Consider the following 24,594-nt stretch of genomic DNA (forward strand, 5'->3'; position numbering starts at 1 on the left):
CTGCCTGATCAGCTCAGGAAAGAAAGAACATTGGTTACTCTTGCTAGAGTCTTCGTATTTGACAGAATGCTCCTTTCGAAATGCAAAGTACCAAGAAAGTTTTGATACCAGCTTAAGTGTTAACATAGTTATAAATGAGCAATCCACCCTGTTTGTAGACAAACCCTAAAGCACTGTGAATGGAGTGCTACCTCAGTGCATACTGTATAAACTGAAGGATATTCTTGAGCCTTTCTGACTTCTTTCCTTCCTTCCCCAAGAACTTGTTTTTCTTGAGATTATTATTATTATTATTATTTTAATTTTTGAGAATATGGCTTCATTTACTTATGCTTTCTTCTCTAACAATTATGAGTTTTATGATTCAACTACAAGCTTTCCTAAGAGAGATTCCTGGCATGTGCACTTATTCAGTTGCTTTTCAGGAGTCACAGTTTTCCATCTCCTGAAACTGGTGAGATTCAGGGGCACAGGTGAGCAACACACAGAAACACACGTGGTTCCACACCTCTCCACAGTGACTGCTTATTTCTTCTGCCAGTGCCAACTTCTCTTCTTAAACCCTCCACAACTCTAACAACCACTTTAAAAATGATACAGTAACAACAACTGCACAGATTATCTCCACAACCAACAGTACCAGATGTGCTTTATGGTGATAGTTCTTTCAAAATTATCTTCCTTAATGCTAACTACTGCCTGCTATAGCAAATCCCCTTAGGCTTCCCAAACCTTCCCAGACCCTGAAGAGACCAGTTTCATCCCACTACCTCACCCCATCTCCACCAGTAAGGAAGCAAGCCCTGTAGATTTGGAGGACCCCAACACTGGTGACCCAGCTGGCTCTGAGGCTTTCACAGCTGTGTCCTAATGTGCTATTGGAAAAGTAGTTCCACAGGCTATAGAATATGAGAATCAAAATAAATTACTTCTTTACAAAGGGAAAAAAGACGGGTGGAGAGATGAAGACAACTCTAGCTATCACAGCAGACCTGTGCCTGGCATTCTTCACCTGCTCCATTAGGAAAGTATGAACTGCCTCCCTAACTCAACATCTCCCCATCCCGCAGGCCCAGAGTGGGGAGACCATACACATCTGCAGGTGCTGCCTTGTCAGGTGAGCTTTTTCTTCCCTTAGCCCACCCTCCCCATGCAAAACTTGGCTCAGCAATTAGACAAACTGGGAAACTCCCATCGTCACAAAAGCACATCCCCATCTAGCTGAATGGGAAAAGTGAGCAAACATCTTAACAGGCAAACTGTGAGCAGCTAATGGAAGGAAGAGAAAATGCACTCAATCTCACCATCACAAAAAACAACAACAACAACAAAAAAACAACTTTGCCAAGCACAGGAATAACAAGAAGGAAAAAAAGCAATGGGATACTGGAGATGTATCTACGGGGCTCTAGCAAAACATTGTCAGGAACGCATCCTGACTTAACCATGAAACCCAGCTGTTTGCATTCAGCTGAACATTACATGAAGATTACCATTGACCATATCAGCCAAGGACAAGCTATTTCTTGCTTCATCTGCACAATGAAGGAATATGGAAGAGAACTGATACTGCCACTCTCCTTGCTACTAAAGAGTAAATGGCATGTTAGCTTCCACCACTTTGGGATGCTAATATTCCCCCAATGGTCTCATAATAAACATCTGGTTCAGCTGTAACAGCTGGCAGATTAAAAAAGACAAAACACAAGACAACCTTATTTCCTTTCTAACATCTGCATCTGAATACAAAACCAAAAGAATACACAATTTCACTTTCTTTCTTTAATGATGCCAGCCTAGTCTAAGCCTTTATTATATGCACTGGTTTGCTTGTTTGTCCTCAGAAGTGCAAAGGTAACTCAGTCATAGCTTGCCACCCCCAATGACACCCACTTGCACTGAAGACACAATCAAAGCCTTTTCTCCTTACAAGACTTCTCTTTTATGAAGAGTCTGCTTAAATATGTAAGTAATTTCACGGACTGAAAATCTGACTAATTTTTGAAAGGTCATCTTTTCCACACTTGTTACTTTAAACTTTTGCTCTTGTTGTATTGTAGCTGATATTTAAGTCTCCATAAGGAACTGAACTAGTAACAACAGCCATTTACACTTTCCATGTGGTAACAAAATAACATCCTTTTGTAAGAAAGTATTCTCACCTCGTTTGGGTGCTTTCGCAGCACCCGCGGCGGTACATATTGAGATACAAAGAAGAAGGATCTTCCTAAAAAGGGAAGAAAGAAAAGAGCGTGTGAGAAAACACAGTTTCAGGACTCCAAAGAATTAGAAACTTCTTTCAACACCCAAAGTCAATGGCAGGATACCACTGACTTCAGCAAGTCCTGCTTCGAAGCCTTCCGTCATACAGCTTTCCACCAACGCTGAGAAGGTGTTTTACAGAGAGAAGTATGCCCTCATGTATAGTACATGTATTTTGCAATGGCTTTTATTAATAAAGTAACTGCATCTGTTTTATATTTTCTCGCGTCAGCCTTCAAGTACAAGAGCTGCTGTGTAGTAGATTTCTTCCGGGAGGGAAAAAAGGTACTGCAAAGGAACTAAAAAACAAACGACAAGTTAATGCCCATGAGATACCTTTGTGCCAGTGTACCTTCAGCCTTGTTGCCGTACCACATCATTTACCTTAAATGAAAATGTTGCGCCACTTTTCTTCCTGTATACTAATGTTTGTTTGTTTGTTTGTTTGTTTGTCATGCTACAGATATTTATTTATTTTTACTTCGAAGAGAATAAGTAAAATCCCATCACATTGTGACTTGAAACTTTACACTCTAATAGAATATTAAAGGGAATCCCAGCGTCACCAACTGAAAAAAAAAAAACAAAACACAGAACAACCAAATAATCAAGAAAGTGCAGGAAGAAAGGCCCACAAATTTGTACAGGAGCATAAGATACAAATGGTAAAGGCAGACAAGTTTCTTCCTTTACCCTCTTGGCCTTTACCTTCAGCACAAAGGATAACATATACAAAAGGCAGATATTAGTAATGCTTCAGTGACGTTACATTATGCTATGGTTTACAAATATATACAATATAAAGAAGAATTAAGAGGAGATCTTAATATTTCTTCCAAGTGTTTGCAATCACAGCCCAAGGGCTCACACTACATTTTTTTTCTTCAGCTTTGGACACCAGAATTCAAGTTCAGAGTATTCTCTTGTGAATGTACACTGTGATCTTTTAATCTAATTAGAAGCTCAGTAAAAGAAAGTCTTAAGGGTGGGCAAGTAGTCATGGTAGCAAGAAGTCCACACACTGCACTGCATCAGCCAAAATGAAAAAACTTTTTTTTTTTTTTTTTTCCTATTTTCATGGACACAAAATGGATTCTCAATTAAGAATAAAACAAAACATTTTAAATAACTGAACTCCAAATTCAGGACACCTAGAGAACCCTATAGCTCAAACAGCAAAGACAATCCCTTAACACAACAGCAGACTCTTCCTCAAAATCACAGAGGGACAAGCTGTGTGTCAGACGTTTGCCTCTGTCACCTCCCAGAAAATGTTGTAGAAAGGCAAGAATTTCTGAAATGCTCCCAGGGATGTAAGTTACACAGATGTAACTGGATATAAAGAGACATAAAGACAAATATCTGGCTTACACAGTGCTTTCCAGCTAATGTCAAGAACAGACGAGCAAGCAACTAAGAGAAAAAACAGGGATCAGAGACAACCATAGAGCTGGAGGTCCCCTAATACACGGGAAAAGTTTTTTTTCCTTCTAACTTTTCCCACAACAAGCAGAAACTTTTTGTAAATGACACCACGTGCAAACCTGAAGTGAAGCTGTACCATATAGCTCTTGTGGCCAAAGATGGAAAAGGAAAAAATAAAATTCTGTCTTCTAGAGATGATGTATTCATTCAAACACTCCCTTCTTGGTCAAGACCACTATTATTAACATGAAAAGAAACAAAGCAGCCAGCTCTTGCACACTATGCTCACATGGTTAGTGACACTAGGCCACCAGGCTGCTCACTGTATAACACATACATGGCTTGATCCATATCTGCTGCAACTACAAGAACGCATCAAGCAACACGCTTGGGGAGACTTGCCCAACTGGGGCACAATAACAGAAAAATTCAGAAATGACTGACTACATTGTTGGCTAGTTTTCCCCTTTTAACATCACACAATGAGCCTGAAGCTGTCCCAGAAGTCTTTGGCAATGTCCTGTCCTACAGTCCAGCAACCTCTTAAGCTTCCCCTAGTGTGGTATTCTCTCTTCTGGTTCAAATACATGCACAAGCTGATGACAACTACATAACTGTTTGGAAGTAGAAACTACCAAATGTAGTTGAGCTATTCTACCACTTAAAATTGAGCTTATCTTTCTGATAATTCTTAACATCTTGCTACTGCTTTCTTCTTCCTATGAGTGGAAGGTGACTGAGTTTTTATGGTAGTGTGTTATTTTTCCCCATTCAGGATGACATACATCTTTGGAAGCTGATAAGCTTCAAAGCAAGTCTTGACAAACAACAAGGCAAAACTCCACCATTTGAAGACTATTCAGCAACATATAAAGCTTGTGTTTGGTCAGCACTTAGCGGTGTCATGTAACAACATTCTCTATTCACTGGCAGCTTTCTCAACCTCAGCTTAGAAGGAAGGAATACCACTGGCTGGCTGTGGAGAAGGCCAGAAAACCTGACCCCAGAGACACAGAAGATGCTAAACTTGAGTGCTGCATACAACTCTGCATCCGTCAGTGATGATGGTTGAAATACCAGCACCTTCCCCACATGCTGTGCTGCATTAGATATGTTCTGAGCACAAAAGCCCAGCTTGTATCCATCACAGAGGACATAAGAGCATCACGTACACATCTTCTAAAGCACAATGTCTTCTAAGGCACATTTCCTCACAGTGCTTGTTTCCATAGCACTGAGCTTCCAAATTATCTGAGCAAATGCAGCAAGCCTTCTCCTACCACTCCAACCAAGAGCCCTCTTGTAAATCTCATACAAGTGATTAAACTTTAGGAAGAGACACTACACTGTAGTAAACCAAAACCTTCATTAATCTCTCCCTAGCCTGCTTGGGGCAGCCTATAGCTCAAGGCAGCATGATCACTTGCCTCTGGTGATGCTCAGTGTGAGGTGGAGCTCTCCCCCATCTCTGTATGAGCTCCTCACAGGGCTCAGCACAGGCAAAGCCATGCACTGCAACTTGAATATCCAGGAGCGTCTGGATACCCAGCTTCTTCACTTGTCAGGTCCTAGAGCAAGGGCAGGAGTAGCTCCTGACTGAGAAGCATTAGCATAATTGCTCCCTTTTCTTCTGTTGTTCTTGTTGTTATTGTTTGTTTTCTTGCTTTGTTTTTCTTCACCTCCCAGACTGAAGATATTGTATCTGCTTTTCACAGCACTCCTTCCAGCTGGGCAGCTCTAACATCACAATACCTCCCACACAGGCTTCCTCAGAGCTACTAACAAGTCTCTACATAAAGGAAAAAGGACAAATGGCAGAGCTCACTCTCACCTTAGCCCCTCTGGTCTCTCAAAACACTCAAGAGAAATGCACTCAGAGCAGTAAAGAGGGAAAGGTGATAACGTGACCTGCACCTAAGTCTCCAAAGCAGTTAAGAATCTGATTGTTCAAGATGTAAGAGGACAGACATGTCTATGTTGCCATGAGGGGACCAGGCAGCAGGCCAGCCCTGCCTCTGGTTCAGAGAAGCCTGTGGCTGGCATGGCTGAGGGGACATGCAGCCTGCACAGCCTCTGCTGACAGCTGCACACCCAAATGAGGGAGAAACCCCGAGAACCTTGCAGCAGGCTCACAGCATAAAGAAAGGAAGAGACACAAGAGAAAGTGAGAGGAATAGTGCATTGCTAGTTCCTCCTGAAGAGCAGTGGCCCAAGAGGAATCCCACAAAAGCATGGTTTAGAGGTGGGCCCTGCTGTCCTTGGGACAGCACATGGCACAAGTTGATAAACTGCACATTCACAGCAGTCAAACTTGCTTGCATTAAAAAAAAAAAAAAAAAAAAAAAAAAAAAAAAAAGCCCACAGAAAACTATTTTAGGGCTGATTACGATTACATCCCCATTCTTTTCTCTATCTTTTGTCTGAACAGGGAGCACTCAGTTTCTCCCTGAACCAAAGCAGGCGGCAGTCTGACCTAACAGCACTTCTTCAGAGGGGTGGTTTGGGTTGCAAGGGACAGACTGGTCTGAGACATGCTGAGGAAACCTGATCCCTGAGCAAATAGTCTGGTTTCTTAGCACAGGCAAGCAACCGGGTTGCTTTCTCTCGGGTGAATTAAGTAAACAAGATAAATACTGTCCATATAGCTTCAGAGTTATATTACATTATATAATTCTATCTCAGTGACACACACTGCTCTCAGATAAATAGCATGTGTGATCCTTTTCCATAATTAACTTTATATTTCTCCATCAGCAAAACATTCTGTGAACTTGCACCAACACAACTCCTGGAGGAGTCCCGCAGGATCTCAGACCCCGCAGCTCACAAGAAGCCTCCTGCAGGCACACGGAGCCACTCACTGCCGCTCAGAGGACCCAGACAGCACAGAATTCGCTGCATCGCTATCCTTCAGCTTCCCACCAGGAGCTCTCTGCAAATGTCATTCTAGCTTCTGCCCAAATACAGCAAGAACTTTACAAAGACACACAACGGTAACCTGTGTAATGTCACTATAACCATCAGAAGTCCGTAATCACCTTCCTTAACCTTCTTTTAGGCGGACTGCAATGAAAAGAGCTATGCCATTTCGAGGATACACCAGAGAAGGCTAAGCCTACTGCAGAACGCACACGAATGCGGAGCTCACCTCACCTCACCCGGCGCTCACTGCGCTGAGAGCAGCCCCAGCTCCCAGACCGCCGTGCTTTCAGAAACCGGGTACTGCGTTCCGGCTGCGGCACGGGACCCCTGGCACCGGGACCCGAAGAACTGCGGGGCGCCCGACACGGCTCGCGGCGTGGAGCGGAGGGAGAGCCCCGGCGGGCTCGGTGCTGGGAAATGCCACCCAGCAGCCAACCCCCCGGCACACAGCGAGACCTGCCCAGTTAGAGTGGCTGCTCAGACACGAGGACCCCATCCTGGGCTGGCGTCCCCGCGGGGCCGTACCGCACGCCTTCGTGTCTCCCCAACCCAGCTTACGTTGGTGCCGTGGGAGAGATGCGTCCTCGCCTTGTCCTCTCGGCTCCCAAATGCATTTGTATGCATTTGCCCGGGCAGCGGAGGTCCGAGGGAAAGCCGGAGCCAAACGCAGCGCCGCCGGAGCCTCAGGTACTGTCCATGAACCGCCGCCGGCCCCGAGCTCTCCGCCGAGCTCCACGACAGCCCGAGGGCGGCCCGCGCACGGCCCGCGGGGGCGGTGCGGCGGGGGGGCGCGGCGGGGCCGGGGGCGGTGCGGCGAAGGCCGGGGGCGGTGCGGGGGGCGCGCCCCGCGGAGCCCCCGGCGGCGGAACCGCGCTGCTCCGCACCGCGCGGTGTTGGGTTTCAGCGCTCTCTGTTGCGATTACATCAGCAAACGCGGCCCCGGGGCGGGACGGCCCAGATCCCGGCTCGGCCACGCGCGGCTCCGGGAGCGGAGCTGCCCCGCAGAAGCGGGAGGGCGCGGGGAGCGGCGCTGCGGCCCCAGGTGCGGAGCGGGAGAGGCGCGGACAGGTGGTACGCGGGGCGGCTGGGAGCCCCGGCTCCGGGCTGCGCAATACCGCGGGTCACGGAGCGATGAAACGGGGCTGAGCGTGCTGGAGGGTTTTGCGTCTCGAGTGTAAGTGATGGTGTCCAGCAAGACTCCCTCTGGAAAACATTTGAAGAGCAGATGTAGTTCGGTAGCACTGCATGACACACTTTGCTGTCTCTTCCTGAAGGGACAGAGGTCTTTTTTTTTTTTTTTTTTTAATCTCAATCAGCGGTTCTCCTCCCCTGTCCCAGTAACGGGCTGGTATAACTTTCTCCCGTAAGACGTTCCAGTGCACGAAGATCACACGAAGTAGTGTCGAACATTCTGAGTGTGCTGTGCTGCAAACCCATGGTCAAATCTGGCAGCCTCACTTAGCAAAGCTTCCATTGACATAAGCAGAAATTTTATGCCAGTTAGGAGTGTGGTATTTGGCTCTTGCTGGGTGGTATTTCACAAAGATCTCTCATCAGACCTCAGCAAAGGCCTTCAAGTCATAGGTGTCATGGAGAGGATGGCAGGAAATGTCTAAGCATTCAGGAAGCAGGAGAATTGCCAAAGTGCAGAGGAAAGCTGCACAAGACAAGGATTTCATACTGTTGTCACTAAGGATGCTCCATTCAGCTGAAAGGGCCCCCATTGTGTCATCCAGGTGAGTGCAAATAGGCATAAAGATGCAAAAGCAAGGGCTAATTCAGACTACAAATGTTTTTGAGTATAACAATACATGTGAAAAGTGACTCTTAGAGAACCCACTCAAATGTTGTACTGTTTCATTTCACACTCAAGTTTATTTTCTACATCCTGAATCATTCAGAATCTATGTAGTTTCAGTGGCTGTTGTGTGATTTCCTTTTACTTTTTGAGAGCTGAAGGAAAAAAACTGGTGATATTTTGTCTTCCTGTCTTCATACCTTGCATAAAAATTAATGCAAGCTGAACACAAAAACATATTTGCTCACTGAAGAGAACCTCATACCTGCTCAGGGAGGTATTAGACACTACTGCAATGAAGTCTTTGTCAGTGTTTCTGCTTTAGACCACACCTGAATGCTTTCCAACAACTTTAGTGTAGCATTTTATTTACTTCTTATTAGCATTAAAATGACTAAAATGTATACATTACAGATAGGTTTTGGAACAGGTTGATGCCATTTCATGACATCTATCAGTTATTTAAATGACACATCACATACTCAGTAGGTACATAAGGTGGCTTCTTAATGCTCCAGCATCTGCAGTAGGGCTGTTATGGAGAGAATGCAGCAGCAAGAGTGACCCCAGTTGAATCTCCCTTGTTTCACTGCACACTGAAGAGCTGTCTGGGAGCATGTGGTGAGGTGGGGTGGGGACATCTCATGCCAAGGTCACTCTTTAGAGCCTCTGAAGCTGCCAAGAGCAACAGTTAATGCAGACAGAGAAAACAAATCAATATGCACAGGGAAATCGAATGGCTTGTCTGAGGTCAGACCACAAATGTGAGCATTGCTGGAAATAACCCAGCAGTTCCTGCCTGGTAGCCCATCACCTTGTGTGTTAGTCTTGCCAGGTTTCTTCTAAGCTTCACACCAAAAGTCAGCATCAGTCTTAATGTTACACTTGCTTCATCCAAGGGTTCTTACTGTCTGATCAGCTAAACCTGACATGTTTAAAGGTATCAGATTACTTGTGTTCATTTCCAGAGCTAAATATAGTCATCTGTATACTTACAGACAATGAAAGACACATTCAAGCTCCAAATGTGCTAGCTCTCATTGCAACAGTGATGCTGAAGTTTCATTTCTTATTGTAAATGTCCCCAGAGCCCATGTTTGCTCTCTCATGCTTGACTATAGCCTATCCCTGATTTCTCTCCCCAGGCACATCCGGATACAGGTGAAATACAAAATTAGTTATTTCAAGACACCACTTCTGGCCCTTCTGACATGATTGCAAGCTCTTATTTTTATTTTTTCGTTTTTCAGAAGTTTTCTCCTCCCTTCATGAACTAACTTGCTCATCTGTTGCTCCAGATGAAAGCTGCTGAGTTCCAGCCTTGCTGCAAGACACAAAGCAGGAGCTGTTCTAAGGTGGTGTAAGAGGTGAGGAAAGTGATTCCCAGAAAAGATTCTCCTTCCAGAATGAGTACAGGAGAGAGAAATGTTTTATATATATATATATATATATATATATATATATATATATATATATATATATATATATATCTCCAGAGCCTAAAGATACAGAGGGAAAAAAAAAAAAAAAAAAGTAAGAATTTGAAGGAAAATGTGTGAAATGGGAACATAAATGCTCTGTGTTGGAGTCTGAGCCTTATCCCACTGCAGGCAGTAGGAACTTTACCTTCAGCCCAAGCAGAATAGGACCCATGTGAGTTTCCTGGTCCAGTCCCAGAATCAAGATATTCTGGCAGAAGATCCTTGTTGCTATTGAGTTCACTTTGCCAAACTGCTTTCCCTGCACACCACAATATATGGTGTTAGGCTATGTACCAAAACTGTTGGAACCTAGTTCAGCAAAATATTTATTTAGATTTCTCTCTGTGGCAGCCAAAAAAATGTTTAACACATTGCTCTGGTTAAAGAAAGTTACCAAGCTATCAGATGTGATTAAGAAATACAAGAAATGGAAAGGATTACAGCATGTCTTCAAGAACAATTGGCTAAAATCAGAGGGCCTCCAACACTAAAACCGTCAGTTTTTGCTGGATGTGAAAGAAATTGTAATGACCATTGTCTGCCTTCAATCTCTAGCTGGGCCCATTATTTCCTCAAGAAGTAGTTAGGAAGAAATAACGTTTTCAAGTGACTGAAGTATGACTCTCGATTTTTAGGTGAGTTCTATCCCTTTCAGTTTTGTACTTGTAAACTGGAGAAGTAATATAAATGTACACTTGAAGGAAGTCACAGTGAAGGATTCTACCTTTCAAGACCAACACACAAAATCCTCTGAGGGGTTGAGAGAGGAAAAGAGATGCTCTGAGTTCAGAGGACCAATACTTCAGGGGGAAAAATACTTTAGGGGGAAAAAAAAAGGAAAAAAAGCACAGTTCAGAGTGATGAAACTGCCAAGCCACAAATGACCATATAGACCAGTGAGATTCTGTAGGATACTTAGTTAAAGCAAACAAAGGAATGTGTCCAGACAGGAGCAGGGAACAGAAGAGAGCCTCAGTGAACCACAAGGCAGAATAAGCTCTCCAGACCACAGGGCTCCAGCAACTCTGGCTGGGAAAGGTGCCTCACCAAAGTCAGGATGATTGCAAGTGCTTATGAGAACTGATAGTATCCGTTTCAATAAGTCACAACTACAGAAGAGATCCACCACAAAATAGAGCTGGAGAAATCTGAAACGTGCAACCAAAGTGCACTGCTCTGAAGCAGCACCCCCATACCCAGCATGTAAAGTTGTACTACCTTGTTCCATTAATGGCATGGCATACACCACACCAGGAATGCAGAGGAACCTGGCCAAACACACAGGGAAATATTAAATGAAGAGAGAAGCAGTTACTAGGAAAGTAATATGTGAATGGAAAATACGATAGGAAGAATGAGTACAACATGGGAACCACGGGAATGGCCCACCAGATGAGAAGACTACAGTTACCAAATAGGCCAAACTGCCAAGGGAAGCACAGTAAATTTCCATCTCAAAAGAAGCTGGTGAAAGAAAAAACAGAGATAGAGAAAATCCATTTATTTTCATTTTTAGTTAATCTTTATCCCATCGTTGATGGAGCGTTTTGTAATCTGGGCAGGAAGCAGAGACACCCACACCTACAGGCAGAAAGATGCATTTGACATGAGGTATTTTCTGGGATACTCATTGAACTGAAAATCCCCTTTGTAGATGAAGTTCATAAATATGACTAGAAGTCTGCATGCCCAGGACCATATCACAACCTATATAGGTGTGTGCTCAGAGGGGGACAGAGAAAAAAAAACAAACCTCAGCAGTTGTGTTTAACCATGGGGCTGCAATCTTCTGTCACAGCATGGTCCTCTGCAGCACAGGATCTTTAGTAGGTCTCCAGAAGCCTCCTTCTGATGGAGAAGCCTTTTCCAAAGGGCTCCAGACCACCATCACTGTACAAAACCTGCTCTGACTCTGTCTATAAAGGGAGATAAAAGACTATTTCTGTAAAACATGGAAAGGTCTGATTATCCTATGTAAAACAACATTCCTTTGTGCCACCTAGGGACCTTCTTCATAGTGCTCTCTGTCACCCCTCTGCATAGGAAGAAGGGGCCAAAACCAAGAATCTTGTAGGACACTTTTCAGTGGGACAAAATTCCCTTAAAACACCTGCCTGTAAGAGAATAAAAACAGAGTTCATTTTGGAGAGTGCCCACACTGATAGGATGCTAGCAGCCAGCTTGCAAAGCCTCACCAGCGCTAAAAACTACTCCCACATCTGGAAGAACTAGCACAATCATCTAAGAAGTATTTTGCTCCTGAGCCACAAAGATCTGCACACGAGGCCAGTCTTTTTTCAATTCCATTCCCACACTTCTCTCAGCAACTGGGGCAGATGCTTCATTCCTTAGTTTGTTAGCCCTAGGAAGGTCTCACTTGTCCATTTTTGCTTCCAGCCTTTCAGGCAAGACTTCACAGCAGCATTCTGCAAACAGAAAAATGTATTTCCAGATATTCCTTCTTCAGTACTTAATGTTTTTTTCAGTTTTGACAAAATTAGCTTCTGACCACAGCAGGGGGAGGTAGCAGAATCATGGAACTGTTAAGGTTGGAAAGACCAATAAGATCATCCAGTCCAACCATCAGTCCATACCTGTGACTGCTGTGGACCATGTCGCTCGTGTGACTTCTACCCTTAGCTTGAAAACCTCCAGGGATGGCAACTCCACCACCTTCCAGGGCAGCCTGTTCTCTGCTTTCTTACCAGCTAACAGGTAAGCTACCGATGGTCAGTAGCTGAATCCACATTAAATCTCCACCTTGGAGTAAGGAGATTTCTTCTCACATTAAAAATCTTATCAAAATTTTCTCCCATTGCTCTAGTGTTTCAAAGTTTCCTCCAACTTTGTGTGCATCGCCTTCTGTGTTTAAGTATCCCGAGTCTCTAACCAAATAGCATACCTAAATCAGGAAGGACAATGGAGCAATTCAAACTTGACAATATTTGTTGGTGATTTTCATTTTAAAAAAGGATTCTAGACTCAGGAGATATTAACATCATTGATAGAAATTGCATTATTTCCCACTGTATTTCTCCCTGGATATAATCAAAATTTTCCAGTGCACTTTAACTCCCAGAGAAGGAAGAATCTGTGACTTATTTTTCTTGATACCTCTGGATCAAAGAAGAAAGCCAAAACTATTTTCAAGTAGGACTTAATACTTTTGCATCATGGACACTCAATTTCCAAATTAAACATTCTAAATGAGACATATATAGTGACAGGAAAAAGTTTCTCTATAGAAAGAGAGTAAGTAGATTGCTTTTTCTGAAAATACCAGACAGCTGAATATGTGGTATCCCAGACCAAAATACACTGGCACCAACTTCAATGCTGATATTTTTATAATAGTAGCACAATTAATTTTTGTAAATCCTTTACAGCTGTACCACCAATATAGCATGGTATTTTTAATAGGGTATTTTCATTACATTATTTTTAAAGATGAAGGTTTTAACCCTTTTCTTCAGTTGTTTACAGTTGATCAGATATGTGAGCAAGAACTTCTGTTACAGGAAAGCAAAGGAGTAGGTCTTTGCAGGCACAGAGTAATTTTGGAGCAACTCATCCCCACTTGTCCATCTTCAGCCACATCACAATGGAGACTTTTCTGAGTTGAACTGACCAAAACGATAAGCCCTGATAAAAGCATCAAGAAGAGTAGAGAGAAGGGATGGATAAATATGAAAAATGAGACTTTCTACTTGGATCAAACAAACTTCTTAGGCCAGATGTGCCTGGATTATTCTTACTGGAGAGCAATAAAAACCTCATGATTCTTGAATTATGCAGCGTTGGCTTAGAAATCATCAAAGTTGAACAACAGATGAGGCAAGTAACTGTACACTGTTGACCCAAACATACACAAAGGTTTTAATGAACATCTTTATAGTTGAAAAGTCCAAACCTCATAAGTCAAAGCACCAGCACTAATTTTTGTCTACAGCATTGCAAGGTGTGCACTGAAGTCCTTGCAGGATCATGGGTTCATGGGGCTCCAGCTTCTCCTGGTGCTCAGGTTCCCCTTAAGACAAGTCAGCATCTTCCAGGGAATGCTCTGCAGAAAGCTGCAAGGTCTCACTAGGAGCTGCTATGTTTTCAAAGCCTCACAACCTACCAGAATTTTAGGGGAAAGGCAAGACACAGACTGCACAATCTGCTTCACAGACAGACTTCAGATGTTTTTTCAGAAGCAGGTGATGCCAAACCTTAACTTGGTCTCCATTTTCAAACATAGGCATGACAATATGGTTTTCATCTCCCTTTGGAAACTGACAGGGCAATACAAAACTTTCTGAAGCCATCCAGCTGAGACAGACATTCACAGACCAAAATGTAGACCTCCCTAAAGCCAATAAGAGGAAAAAAAATGCATAAATATTCTGTAGCTTGTTCTTGTTATATTTTATGGTTTGGGGAGCAGTTTTTTTTCCCTAAGTATTTATGGCAATAGAATGTGGTTACAAAAAAATAAAAAGGACATTTATGATTATCAGATGTTTAACTTCACTTTTCCAACACATGTAAACTAACTGCTCCTTCCCAAATCAAAGTATTCTGCCTTAATAGTTAACTTGCAGTGATTTCAAAGTTACATATCTAATACAACAGCACTCTTACTTGCCTGCTAGAGAATCAGAACAAAATTTGTCTTAATACATTTAAAAAAAAATATTTTATTCCTTCACAACAAATTGCAACTCTTATCTTAGAAGATATTTTTATAGTTGAAATGCACATTAAAAAGTTAGCAAATATCCTCTTTTTTTTTTTTTTTTTTTCAGATGATTTGCATTATTCTTTAAGTAACATTTGGAAAATTATTTCCCTTAGCTTAATACTTTCTATATATTAGTGTCTGCTTTTTTTTTTTTTGGTGGTGGTGGGAAGAAGGGGTTCCCAGTTCACTGAGGCAGTATGAGGTTGCTTACAAGCAGACTTCCTGTGAAAGTCTAGGCAGGTCCTCTGGAGCATTTCCCAGTCCTAGAACACCACTCCTCTGGAGCAAATTCCTGAGGGCAAAAAGAAAAGGGCTAAATTTTAGAAGAAATGAAATCTTCTCTCCAAATCCAACCAGATATTTCAGTGACATGAACAGATCCTTCATTTTTGGCAGCATCTCTTCTATCAGGTCCAGTTAATTTTATGAAAATCTCAGTAACTGTCAAATGCAGACATGGGTTTCATGCAAGAAGTCCAGATTCCAGAAACTTGGTTGGGGAGGATAAGTACTTAATATGTGCTTCTGACAGCCAGCTACGACCTTCACTCAAGCTCCATTTCCCATGCTTGAGAGAATGGAATGGATTTCAGAGGCCTTTGGTTTAGCAAACTTAGTGATAGGAAACATCCTCCCAATCTTCATTCGTATTATCTGGAAGTGGCATGTCCTAATAATGGTGAGGCAAGCATGTCCTTCTCTAGTACTGTGTGTAGGGCACAGCTGTCAATCAACACAGATGAAGGCATGCATCTGTTAGAAAAAAGATTCATTTAGTATTTTGATGATACTTTTGAGGAAGTCCTGGCACTGGAAACTGACTGCTGGCAGAACATCAGGTAGTGGGAAAAATCCTAAAGGCACCAGAGCTACTTCTGTGCTATGGGAACTTGTGTACTGAAGCCAGTTTGTATGGCAGGCAGACAGGAAAAAAAGCTCAGATCTTCATTCTGCATTGCAGCAGGTAACACATCACTTCAAATGTGTAAATAACTAATGCATAATAAGAGAAATATTTGCTAACAAAGCTAGTCACTTCCTTGTTGACAAGATGTGATTTTCCATTCTTTTCTATAGCTCTCCTATTCAGCTGTTTCAGTCATTTGACAGTCTTCCATGAAGAAGATGATACAGAGTATTTGGAAGAGGGAATGTTTACAAAGAGCATTGATAGTCGGATGTATCCAGAGTAATTAGCTGTAAGCCAAATAATAAAAATGTGGAGAACCTACAGGTATGTTAGATGACTGAAAACACGGGGTTAATTTAGATGTTGCGTACTGTATAAGCACACAGCAAATGCCACTTCATAATGCAAGAGCACAAAGCCATGGGCTGCATTCAGACCTAGTGCGTAGTACAGCCAAAACACCAATCAAGACAGATTAATTTAGCTCATAACCCTAGGAAGGCATTTCTGCCATCTTAGGTACAACATCCAAGCTCTTTACTGAAAGAAGAGTCTTGAATCATAGAATTCTTCAGAATTTATCCACCACTACAAATATTACTTTTATTTAGATAAAGAAGAGTAAGCACTGAAAATGTACTTCTTCCCCACTGTGGAAGCTGTTGGCTAGCAGGGGAAAACTCTGGACCTCCTTGCCTCCTTCTGTTATGTTTTTTAAAAATTAATGCAGAACTCTGTCTGATCAATGTTTATTTCTGACAGAGTTTTTGGCTGGGAGGTAGCTAATGTCCTTGGCATGTTTTAAGTAGCATATCAGAAGCAATCACTGACTTGGGTAATACCGTATTATACTTCTGTCTCTTGTTTAGAGAAATAATGTGTAGCAAGGGAACCCTTAATGATTAAATTTTCAGTTTGGAAGACAGTTAAACGCACATGCACTAAGATATGGGACTACAGTGAACTGAAAAACAGCAGCTCTGAACTCATTATATACACACACATTCATTGATTTTCTTCTCCTAGTCTAGAATATTAACCAGTTCTCCAACCTCATATCTCTCAGGAAAATATAATGTAGAAAAAGAAATCACAAAATACCCAACACAATTACATTCAAACTTTTTTGTTTTTCTAAGGGTCTGTATGCACAGAGGGCTACAAGTCTGCAGCTTTCCCTGACCTCAGACCAGGGGACCTGGCAGCAGGTAAACACACTGTGCAGGGGTGTGCCAGAGCACTTCCCCCAGTGACCCTTCCAGAGCTGGAGAGGAATAGGGTAAGTAGAGGTAGGTGCTGGCTGTGCCGACAGTCTCAGCTCTGGACAAAACACATTAGTGAAGCACTGTCAACTAACACTGTGGGTTTCCACAGAACACAAAACACACACATGGTCTTGCTTAATCTCATTCAATGTGTCTTCATCTCCTCCAGAGCTGCTCTACACAGTGACAGCATCGGACAATTGTACTGCAGCAGCCTGGAACTTTGAAACCTTGCAGGTGTCTTTATTTTTTTATTATCATAGCACTGCAATACAGTTTCTTGTCACAACTGCTTCCTTTCCAGTTTGCGTTTGTGTAGCTCTAAGTATTGGAAGTGCAAAAACTTGATAGATGTTGGCACTTGGAATTATGTTACCTTTCTTAATGTATTGTAGTCTGTAAGACTTAAGAGCTGATCGTCCCAAACAATACCAGCCGTGTTATGATAGCTTCTTCAGTGCTTGATTGTTTGGATTGAGCACCACACTATTATCTACATCATACACTTGAGCTCATGTATCTGGACAAAAAAAAACAACATTGCAACCAGCAATATTTTGCCCACTGATGATCTTCATTCTCAATTTTAAAAAAACAGAGTCTACTAACAAGGAATCACTTAGCATTCCCATTTAACTGGACTTTACCTCCTGTTCCAAGAATCAAAAGGAGCCTCACTCTTGCATTTAATTTCTAATGCACTGAGCTCAGACTCCACACTACACCCATCCGTTCTCCCCCCTCTCTTTCTGCTATATGAAACCATGAAACCAGAATAGTCAGCATATTGCTTGGTCTTCTACTTTCAATGACAGCTGTGTGTCCTTCAGTAAGGGGGAGAAAGCAGAAGTAATTACTGGAGCCAAACAACATTGCATATCAGAACCTCGTTTAATCCACAGCAATTCTTAGAGCTACATCTAGTATTTACCAGAAAAAAAGACACTAAAGAGGCATTAACTTCACTGTGAGGTATCACCTTACACTAGGATAGCTTTTAAGATTTTTTTTTTTTTTGCAGACCTGTCATGCAATTGAAAAATTATAATAGCGAATTTGCCCCCAAACCTCTGAAAGGTTAGTTTATAGACTCCATAGTTTCACACAAACAGTTTCTAACACCTTTAAATCTGGAAGATGATATATGCCCAACTTGGATGTTAGCAATGCCATGTTTATTTAGAAAAGCATTAATCTCTTTATTAAGAAAAAGAGTTTCTCACTCTGAACTTGACACTGTTTGCTTTCTCAAGGAGAATGAAGTATGGCAGTTTGCTTTTAAGACCTTGCAGACAGGGCTGCTTCACTGCTTCCTTTTGTGAAGCTCCAGAGACAGGTCTTCCCTGCTAGCAGCTTCTGGCCTGAGCTCTGGGTTCACAACTAAGACCATAGGAACATATTTCATTAGAAGTACCACATGCTACTCAATCCAGCTGAGCATCACACATTCAGTCAATTCTGTCTTCAATTTTTTTTTTCCCCCTCCTTAACTGCACCAATTTTCATTACTGTATTTTTTAGATTTGCATTAAGGAGAAACATAGAAACAGGGCTACTGAGTTCCTGATGATTGTCATCTATTCATCTTTTTCAGCTCACCTAATAACAATGAGTCTGGTCCACATCTTAAGAAACACTTCAGCCAACAAATGACATTAGAAAGAAAAACTGAAGGAAGTGGTGTCTTCTTTACAGTAAATTTGTACATGAACAAGATTTCTTCATATCTGGCATTTCAGCTTAGCTAGCAGGTACTTTTCATCATATTCTCAGATACCATGTCCATAATAGAAAGGCATTAAATGATCCAACACAATCAGTTGATATCTGTGAAGCACATTAAATATATCTTGTTTGGGATTTCCACAGAACTGAGTTGGTGACAAAGCAAACAACTATCTCCTAGAACATTAAATAAAAAGCACCAGAAAACATAGAGCACGAATTACTTTTTCATTTCATTTCCTGATTCAACAGCATTTTAAAATGAACAAATGCATCTTCTTGATGAGTTTTCCAGAGCAGTTTTAGACAGGAAAATGGAAAAGGCTGTGGCTCATACACTAAAAACAAAGAGAAATCCATGTAGTTTTGGCAAGTTCCCTCTTTACTCTAGAGGAGAGTGAACTCTGACTTTCTTGTGGGAAGCTGATTGGAATGGGCTCTGGAAATGACAACATGCAGCCTTTGTGCAGATTATTTATGGAAAAAATAAAAGGGAGAAAGTGTCTGAGCAGGTACTACAAAAAGGTCAGAAAATATGGCATGTTTGAGAAGAGTACAAAGAGAAGACATTTGACAGACAATAGTCAAGACCAAGCCACATCTTAATGTGATCTAGTTTGCATGGTCAAGCACTGCTCAAACGTTCAAATACAACTGAAAACTTGTAATGAACACTGTAGTGATAGTGCTTTTCACAGCAGGGAGTTTTCTACTGGTTTGTGTTTGAGGGGCTGTGGGGTCCCCACTTCATGAAATCAGGATAACCAAGATATCCTTAACTATTACAAACATCCCTGCAGGAATCACATCTGAGCACTCCCATACAGGGAAGGTGGTGACAGGTCTATGGACCACACATCAGAACAAGGCCATCAGACTCAAACAGCTGAACTCCAACAGGCATAGCCCTACAAATATAGGAACCTTCTCTTCGTTTTCAAACCTGAAATTTTCCTCAGACATATAGGGACACATATAATTAAGGACATTTTGCTGGCTGTACAGACACAAATATATAGCACTGCTCTAAGTTAAGCCATTAAAATCAAAGTGGAGATACAGACCATTAATCAAGAAAAAATATTTATAGGAAGAAGGAGGAAACACTGCACGCCTGCCCACAGATCAAGCCACAGTCTTAGACTTGCAATGGGCCTCAGCATAGAATCCCCACATTCTCTCCCTCTCACAAGCCTGCCTTCACCCAGGTGCCCTTGGCAAGTGTTGAAAGACATGAAGAAGTGGCTCTTGCTTTGACATAGGACCATCAGAGCTAATGAGTACTCCTGTAACATCACATCCACAGTTTTATTATAGACACCAGAGAGATTACTAGCAGAGACTAGATTCAACTGTAAGACTTATTTGAGTTCATGCAGTGGTTGGAGGAGAAAAAGGAGATTACTGTCATATACACTTTTGCTGTGATACATCTAATTCAAATTGCCTTGTGTTTTGTCACAGAAGTTCTCCAAGCAAAGGATTTTTAAGCAGTGACCAGTTTCTTGGGTGCAGCAGGGCTGTGACCTTCAGCATGGTCCTTACTCAGTGCTGATCTTCCTGCTGAGCCCCAAAGGCATCCAGCACATCTCTTCTTTTTAATGCAAATCCATCACCTGGCAGTCCCCACATGCAGCTGCAAAAAGCATGTGCCAGCCCTACTTCTGTCAACTACAGACCTAGAAAGTCTCTGAGAAAGAGAAAGTTCTAGATACTTGCCATTTTATTCCTTGTAACAGCAAAGGGACCAGCACAATAGGAGGATATTACAAAAGAAAAAGAAGGGCTCACCAGTCTCCAAAGACCTAGGCTCACAATAGAAACTCCACAAGAGAGGGATCTCTGACCAGAGATACTTCCCTAGTGGCAGTTCAGCCCTTAAACGAGGTCTAAGAAAGGTACAACCAGGCTCTACCCCTTCCATCACACTGGAGAATTGCCTTCACCTGTGCTCCCAGGACTGACCAGATCCTTTCCACAGGTGCTCAATCAGTGGTGCAGGCTGTAACTCAACAGTTACCGTACAATCCTTTACACAGAAAACAATATAGGCTGACAGGGCCAGTAGAAAGCAGAGCTGAGAGCTTCCATCATTTTCTTTTACTTAAAAATCAGTTTTACAGAGGACCTCTGTGCAAATTAATCACTTGTTGTGAATCCTACTTCTGCTTCCACTCCAGGAGTAGATGCACTGGCTGGACACGGCATTGGCACCCAGCACTGAATTCACCTCCTCTTCTGCCACAACAGGTGGCTCAGGGCAGTGCTGCACCACCCAGCAACCATGGGAAGAGATGACAGCAGGCCTCAGCTGCTTTGCATGAAGCAAGTCACCAGCCTGCACTGCTGGCCAAACAGACCATCTGGATGTAAACATGCTATGATTCAAGTTGCTTTTCAGGACAAAGCATCCTTTCTCCTCAGCAAAACACTTAAGATTGTTCCCCTCCCCTTAGTGCTCTTCTGTCTCCAAAGATCATATCTCCTGTACTGTATCCAAGATGATACTCTCAGGTCAAGGAAGAATGCAGCTGCTATGCCAAAACAGTAGGAGTGCTTTGCTACAATAGTTTCTTGCTGAGCAATGAATTCAAGGCTAAAAAAGAGGTAAATTCGCCACTGTCTAATTTCCTGTGGTGAGGGGAAAAAGATTGCTACTTCAGATTCAGCAGATCAGTTTTGCTGACCAGTTCCCCTTCTCTGTCAGGAGATATCCTTCTTGCCATCACTGTGGATGCAAATGCTGCCAGCACTGAGCAGGGGTGAAAGTTGGTGTTATTCAGTGAGCAATGCTGAGGGTGTTGTAGCGTGCCTGAATGCCAGCGTCTCAGCTTGCTTGCCACAGATACAGAAGGTCAAATCTGATCATCCTGCCACAAAACGTTGCCTATTCTCTAGCAATGGCACACAAGAAAGTAAAGGTAGCTGAGATAGCTAGACATACCTGCAGAGAGCTTTATATTACCAAAGCTAATTCTTCCTGCCATGCAGGTTGAGGCAAAGATATGCAGGATATGACAAATGAGGGCCTATTTCAACAGGCAGAAGTCCAAATTAGCAGAGGTAAATCACTCAGAGCTGAAGGTCGTGCGCACAGTGTGACACTACTAGAAGTAGCGGTGAAAGCTCAGGGGGTGCAGCTGCACATACACCACCAAAGCAGGCAGCAGGTCTTCCCTTGCATCTGGCGGACATTCAGTATGTGCCAAGAGAACTAATAGGAAATACTTAGAAGCATGTTGTTCATGGCATATTTTATCTATTGGGCCATTTTTTTTTTCTTCTCACTAACTGCAAAATTTGAAGTTTCTATCTGGAGTTCCTTTCACAAGCATTCTGCAATTAACAGAGTTGAACAAACAGTGCATTTTACAGACACTGATACCATATAGGTGGAGGAATCATAATATTCAGCTGCTTTTTAAAGTTTTGCAGCAAATCAATGTGTTTTACTCCTTTATTTTACATCAGGACTACAGGAGAAGCACTATTATGAAAAACAAACAGAAGAAGGAAACAAAATGGCACAGCCCTGAAATTACAGGCTCACGCGTTACTACTTCTTGATATTTACACATATGATAACAGAAAGAGTTACATACAGCAGCAAGGCACTGAGATAGCAAAACACCCTTTTAACATCATGGCTGGCCCAGAACAAATCTCCAAACACCCACATAAAACTTAGTGAATTAAGCAAGAAGTAGAAAAGAACCAAACAACAGCTCAGAGCCTACTCCCTTTACAGGACTTGCACTGGTTCAACAAATCATCACATAACACAGGAAAAAGTACAATCCATCTATCCCCCGAAAGAAAGACCCCCCCCAAAAAAAAGCAAAGCACCATCATTCTACAAAGAATCAATTTAGTTCAAGCATACCAACCCCCGTAGGCACAGTACTCTAGTCACAACATATAACAGCCTTACTTGAACATTGCTTCTCCCAGAAGACACTCAAAACAGCTGCACAAGGTCCACATTCACCCAGGTGACAAGAGCTAGCTTTTTTAGAAGAACACCTCAACCACCTCATCCCAGCAGCAACAGGACCCATTCAGGCCTGGGGTTTATATAGGGAAAGGGATTGACTGGGACTGACCATAACAATCAGAGGCAACAAATCTCAGCTGAAGTTTTACCAAGGGCTGCTGATGGGGTTGTTTCTGATATAGAGGGCAATAACATCTTTAATAACCAGTCTAGATTTGGGGGCTTATTTGTACCTGTGTCATTTATATGTTTATGTAAATTTTACATGCCTGCTTATTGAATAGCAATCTATGTGCAAGGAGGTGTTATAGAATCAAAATCACAGTATCATCAAATCTGTTAACATGGGGTTAAAACCTTTACTCAAGCTGTTGAGAGCACCTGCTTCACCTTTTGCAGGGAAAAAAAAAGATATATTTGCCTTCCCTTTGAATTTCTGTATCAAGCTGGAAGGGGTTCAACTGCCCCAGAGTAATTTATTGTAGCTATTGGGAGATAGGACATTTGCATACACATTCCTGTTATTAGGAGTAAGCAAAAGAAGGCATAAATTTCACTTCTGCAGAAAGCACATCTAACTTCATGTGAAAATGATTTATGTGGTGAAGCCATCTGTCTGTTTACACCTTTTAAAGTAGAATGAACAATTGCTAATGAAACAGCTACTTAGAAAAAGGGATAAATACAGTGGTGTAAGCAGGTGCAGGTCTGGTTTGCTTCACAGCATAAATGGTACACTTCAAAGTCAGTTCTGAATTGCTTATAATACTGGTTGTCACCACAGCATCTCCCAGTACGATGTGAGTTATGGCGCTAATGGTTAGCTGGGACCTGCAGAAATCAAAAAGTTGATGTGTGTGGGAGAGACAGGGAAGGTGTGCCCCCAGATGCCATCTGCAGACCCCAGTAGAGGATTGACTAGACATAAAGACGAAGTTTTTACAATAAGGGTGGTGATGGACAGGCACAAGTTGCCCAGAGAGGAGGTGGATGCCCTATCCCTGAAAAAACTCAAGGTCAGGCTTAGTGGGGCTCTGAGCACCTGAATGAGCTGTAGGTATCCCTGCTCAGTGCAGGGGAATTGGATTAGATGAACTTAAAGGTCTCTTCCAACTCAAACAATTCTATAATTCTATGTTTCATGGCTGTGAACATCTCTTCTCTGCTCCCTGCCTGGCCCCATGGGCACTACCCTGCTCTGGCTGATGGCAAAAAGCTTCTGCCACCTGCCCTCCAGCTCTGGGTTTGCTTCACTAACCTGAGTGCAAGCCTACAATACAACAAGTGGTGCATAACCAAAACATAATATACCAAGGTGATCCTTCTGTGCCAGACCACTGCACCGTGTTCAGAACAGCCTGGAACCAGTGCTGCACCAGAGAAGCTGTGCCCAAGATGTTCTCCTGGGCCATTCAGGCACTAAGAGCCTACTGGTATCTGTTTGCTGGCCCCACCACCACTGTGGGTCCACACTTGGTCGCTGTGATGCCTGGAGATTTACACAGTATGTAAGCAACTGCCAGCTACAGACCAGTAATATCTAAACACCCACTTTTCACCTCTTTAGGTGAAATAGGTTAAATCCATGTGTTTAGCTTTTACTTTTCCATGTTCTGCAGTGCATAAATACAGACCAGATGTGCACAAGGATGGATAAACCTCTATCAGGCAGAGAGAAGTAGCATCAGAAGCTGCCTGGGCACTCTGAGCTGCTCTTGAGGCGCACGCACAGGGAACAAGCAGTCACTTTTCCCTGGGGAGGAGCTAATGGAGATGGCCTCACCTCTGGAGAATGTATTCCTCTGTTTCAGGTGCACATCGGTAATGGGAGCACAAAAATGCTATGAACATAATTGTTATTCACAATAAAATAGCTAATAAAACAAATAATTATCTAAAGATAAGATTAAATTATTCAAAACAGGAAGAGCATCAACAGAAACTGTTTTTGCTGTTTATTAGGCAGACGTTGCTAAGTCTGAATGATCTGCAAAAACTAAGGAAAGAAATTCCATGAGCTTTGTAATTTTAGTGATGATTTTACTGACAATCTAGTGTGTTTAGATGTAAAGCACAGTGCAGGTAATGA

The 24,594-nt window shown here is 42.5% G+C and overlaps 1 protein-coding gene and 1 long non-coding RNA gene across 4 annotated transcripts in view; both read right to left on the minus strand.

Annotated features, from left to right (window-relative positions):
* The window catches only part of COL24A1 (collagen type XXIV alpha 1 chain), a 146,343-nt gene that overhangs the window by 110,137 nt on the left and 11,612 nt on the right, over positions 1-24,594 (minus strand). For 2 of the 3 annotated variants that reach the window (XM_052665913.1, XM_052665911.1), the window contains exons 1-2: positions 7,168-7,370; positions 2,163-2,227 (exon numbers count right to left, since the gene is read on the minus strand). In XM_052665913.1, the coding sequence (XP_052521873.1) occupies positions 2,163-2,227; positions 7,168-7,223 (121 nt within the window). In that variant the 5' untranslated portion in view covers positions 7,224-7,370. Of the gene's footprint in view, positions 1-2,162; positions 2,228-7,167; positions 7,371-24,594 lie in introns of those variants that run through there. The other variant, XM_052665912.1, reaches the window with a different exon arrangement.
* On the minus strand, positions 13,746-24,316 carry LOC128072287 (uncharacterized). The gene is made up of 2 exons (XR_008202196.1): positions 22,443-24,316; positions 13,746-15,364 (listed from the first exon to the last, which is right to left on the minus strand). It is a non-coding gene; the product is annotated as an uncharacterized LOC128072287 (long non-coding RNA).

Source organism: Tympanuchus pallidicinctus, unplaced genomic scaffold, assembly GCF_026119805.1.
Source record: "Tympanuchus pallidicinctus isolate F22 unplaced genomic scaffold, pur_lepc_1.0 scaffold7, whole genome shotgun sequence".
Taxonomy (NCBI): domain Eukaryota; kingdom Metazoa; phylum Chordata; class Aves; order Galliformes; family Phasianidae; genus Tympanuchus; species Tympanuchus pallidicinctus.